General features: G+C 29.9%; 1 protein-coding gene across 1 annotated transcript; it reads right to left on the bottom strand.

Annotated features, from left to right (window-relative positions):
• Window positions 1–3,446: 3,446 nt before the first annotated feature.
• On the bottom strand, window positions 3,447–4,053 carry LOC145051228 (flowering-promoting factor 1-like protein 3). The gene has a single exon (XM_078999329.1). It carries the CDS (start codon window positions 4,014–4,016, stop codon window positions 3,693–3,695), a length of 324 nt encoding a protein of 107 aa, XP_078855455.1. The 5' UTR covers window positions 4,017–4,053; the 3' UTR covers window positions 3,447–3,692.
• Between the last annotated feature and the right edge of the window lie 280 nt (window positions 4,054–4,333).

The raw sequence follows: 4,333 nt of genomic DNA, 5'->3' as shown, positions 1-4,333 counted from the left end.
ACAAATAGAAGTATGAGCCCATCATAGCTTATATTAAGAGAATGTTGATTTGCTACATTCAAGAGTTTGCAAAAATGGATGTAGAAATCATAGCTGTGCTGAAAAAGAAACCGATTCTGCAACTAGAAGACGAATCAAAGGATCTAAATAAGATGGAGTGGGGCAAACTCAGAAAAGAAAATTGGAGAGTGGTGTACTAAAGGAAAATTCCTCTTGAAAGTTCAGAGATGTATATTCTTTTTGCTATATAAGAACTTACATTCTACATCTGCTCTGAACTACATCCTGGAATTTACCGAGGCATGCAAATTAAATGATGCTAGTGATCAGAAATGCTTTTTTGACATTATCAAATGGTACATTGTTGTTCGGAACACACTTCTGAGTATGATGTCGAAGTTAATCAATGTTCATAAACGACAACAGCAATGAAGAATCTCCTTTTGGAATTTGACACAGAGCGGAAGATTGTTGGGTTATTAAAGAGTTGTGTCAAATGTTTTGTAGTCTCATTTATTCAAGTTTGGGCCTATCCATTTGTGATTATTGCTTTTTAGGGTTAGACTATAAATATTGCATGCATGTAACTTTAGGGTTTAACGATTATATTGTCCTACCTAGCTTTTACAGAGAAGTTCACATTGCACTCTAAAGGTATTCAATATAAGCATTTGGCGCTATTTTATATTCATTGTTCCTGTTATTTATTCACATCGTTTATAGAATATATCGATCTAAGTTTTTATTGTTTCAACACTCTTGAAGGCTACTGTGACGCTAGTTGGATGAATTGTCCCTCTACTAGGCATTTATGTACATGTTATTACATTAGTCTTGGAGATGCTCTCGTTTCATGGATAACAAAGAAGCAAAGTGTAGTGTCTCGTTCTTCTGCTGAGGCGAAATATAGGGCCATGGCTACTACCATTTGTGAAATTTTATGGTTGAGATGGTTAATTCTTAACTTCGATGCAGCTCAAAGTGAAGCCACTCCTCTAATGTGTGACAATGAAACAGCAAGACATATAGCTGCTAATCTAGTTTATCATGAAAGGACTAAGCATGTTGAGATGGATTGCTATTTCGTTCGTGAACGAGTCAACAATGGAGAAACAAAGACTTATGCTATTAGTTCAGAGTTACAACCCACATATATTTTTACAAGGTCCTTTGGGGCGAAACGTTTTCAAAGAATACGTTGCAAGTTGGGTGTTCGAAATCTTCATAGTTCAACTTGAGAGGGAGTGTTGGAGTTTATTTAGGATTACGATCCCTAGCTCATAGTTATCTTTTGTTTATCATTTTGCCTTTATTTAAGTTTCCTAGTTTATCTAGTTTTCAATATATATATATATATATATATATATATATATATATATATATATATATATATATATATATATATGGAAAAGTGAATATACCCTTAAGGGTACATAAGCTTAGGTACCCAAACTCATCATAATTAGTCGTCTTGTTTGATATATTCATTATAATGTTATTAAACTTCAACCTCTAACTGGATTTACCTTAAAGATTTTTGAAATTTCATTATTATCTTCCTCTTATATCACATATTTTGCCGAACACCTACTAAGCTATATATGTTATAGTTGAAAATGAAAATTATGAAAAAGCAAGATAAATGTGAAATTTATAAAAATCTTAGAAGTAAATCATGTTAGAAGATGAATTATAAGAACATTGGACAATTACAAAGTATACATATGATACAAAATAATGTAGTATGGTAAGTTTGGGTACCTAAGCTTAGATATCCTTAAGGGTATATTCACTTTTCCTCTCTCTCTCTCTCTCTCTCTCTCTCTCTCTATATATATATATATATATATATATATATATATATATATATATATATATATATATATATTCTCTCTCTCTCTCTCTCTCTCTCTCTATATATATATATATATATATATATATATATATATATATATATATATATATATATATATATATATATATATATATATATATACCTTTGTAATCTTTCGTTTACTGAATAATAACCAAAAAAAAAAAAATTCAGTATTGATTTTATTAAAACTCACATAACTATTTCTCACAAAAATAAGACTTATATCGGTTTCCCAATCAATCATACTCGTCAATGGCACTATGTATCTTTTGACAACCTCTTCAACATAAATCTCAACATACTTTTCCATAGGCCATGTCGTTCGAACTACTTCAAAAAAATACGTACTCTATCAACCGATCAATGTTATCCAAATCATGTTGCAGTAAACAAAATAATTTATTTTAAATTATTATTATTATCGACACAAAATAAGTTTTAACATTTTATATTTATCTTTATCTATCAAGACCCTATATATACTTTTGTAATCTAAGCTATTGAATTAACAAGAAAAGATATATTTTGGGAAATTTTATATGTATCCCCTACCCTCCAATGTATCCCTCATATGAATGTAATAATAATGCTTATGTATCCCCGTTAGGTGACGAATTATATGAATAAGATGGATCTGTATAATATAGCACCTATTTTCTATCCAATAAATCTAGCTAGTAGTCTAAACCTACCTAGTCAAAAACATCATATTCACGAGATTATGATTCAAAGTGGAAAGACTAATGAGATTTCTAGTTAAAGTTATGCATTTTCTGTTATTTTATCTTAACTTATTTTTAATTATATTTATTTACAAATGGGTCAATTAAAAGCTTGTATCTGACATATTTTTAATTATATTTATTTAATAATGGGTCAATTAAAAGCTTGTATCTGATATAATATTTTTAATTATTAATATTTCTTGTTTTAAATCATGTTGAAGTTATTAAACAAGAGAGATAAGTGTGGTTAAATTTCCATTTTGTGCTATTTTGAATCATTTATAATTTAATAATTTACTAACTACATTAATTTTGAACAGAAAAAACCTTTTATAGCACTACCAAAGAATTAACCAAAAACTAATGTTACATATGAACCAAAGTTAGATAAATCCAACTTACAATCCTTCCTTCTATCCGCTATCCATCTAAAGGATTGCACTCTATACATAAGATAAAACCCGAAGTGAATAGAAGTGCAAGTGACCGCATCAAACCCTTTTCTTTAACGACCACGCTGAGACACATCAACACTCAAGGCCAATCCATATCCATATTGCAATGAGAAGAACCAATTAAACTTTACGTTCAAAACATATGTGGTGAAACAATAACAAAAAGTACACATTTTTGATAACTTATTAATAATGATGTTATCATCAACTCATTTTTTACGAAACAGTAATTCTAAACTTCAACATAAGCTTTTCTGTAATTCTAGTGTTTGTGAAGACCGTTCATTTACTGTACAAAAGAGATGGTACGTATGTAGTTTCTGAAAGAAAAAAAAGGTAATACAATTTTTGTTAATGGTTTATTGTAGGAACATCTCATATCTAGACGTATATTTACTGCAAATATCGAAAATTAAACACCTTACATTCATATTTTAATCACCCAATAACATAATTGTATACATTCAGGGAAAACCAAGCAAACCCTTCCTAAACTTAGAAAACACACTCCAACTTTATGACTAAAACGTGGCACACGAATAATCAAATTACGATATAGTAACTAACAAAGACACATATTATAACGAAATATGTAAAACTGGCCATGGCTGCATGATCAATGATAAAATCAGATAATTATGAGTTTCGTACTTCAAACACATTACGATTCTTGACCACAATATCGTACATGTGCATTGACTTGAGCTTCTTGAAGTCTTTAGGGAGAGATATGAGGTGAACGGTGGATCTTTTATGAAATTGAAGAAGGCTCGGATCATCGTAGTACCTTTCCCACCCGATAGAGGTGAGCATTCTTTCAAGAACCTCATATGAAGTAACAATTTCGTTGGTGGGTAGATGCACCAGAAACTTCCCACGAGACGCACCTTGGAGAGAAGCAGCACCAGGGTTCTCCACTAGTCTAACCACGCCATTTTTGAACACCCAAACACCAGACATGTCTTTCTTGTAATGTTGTGGAAATATTGGGAAAGGAAGAATAAGAATGTTGAAGATAGAAAAATTCCTAGCGGAATGAAGGTTTATATAGCCATATAGAAAGAACGCTGAGGTAAGGGCATATATTCTACTATCCATATAAATAAAATAATATATATATATATATATATATATATATATATATATATATATATATATATATATATATATATATAAATAAATAAAGAGAGAGATGTAGATTCATATATAGATGAATATCTACTATGTGGTGGTAAGAATTAATGAGAATTTAGTAAAAATTAATTCATTAAATAAAT

The sequence above is a fragment of the Lactuca serriola genome, chromosome 5 (genome assembly GCF_051521515.1).
Source record: "Lactuca serriola cultivar US96UC23 chromosome 5, Lser_US96UC23_V15, whole genome shotgun sequence".
NCBI classification, from domain to species: Eukaryota; Viridiplantae; Streptophyta; class Magnoliopsida; order Asterales; family Asteraceae; genus Lactuca; species Lactuca serriola.
This window is presented reverse-complemented; position numbering and strand designations above follow the sequence as displayed.

Bases quoted from the DNA above. Each gene is read 5' to 3' on its own strand.
- LOC145051228 (XM_078999329.1), bottom strand. From the start codon at position 4,016: ATGTCTGGTGTTTGGGTGTTCAAAAATGGCGTGGTTAGACTAGTGGAG.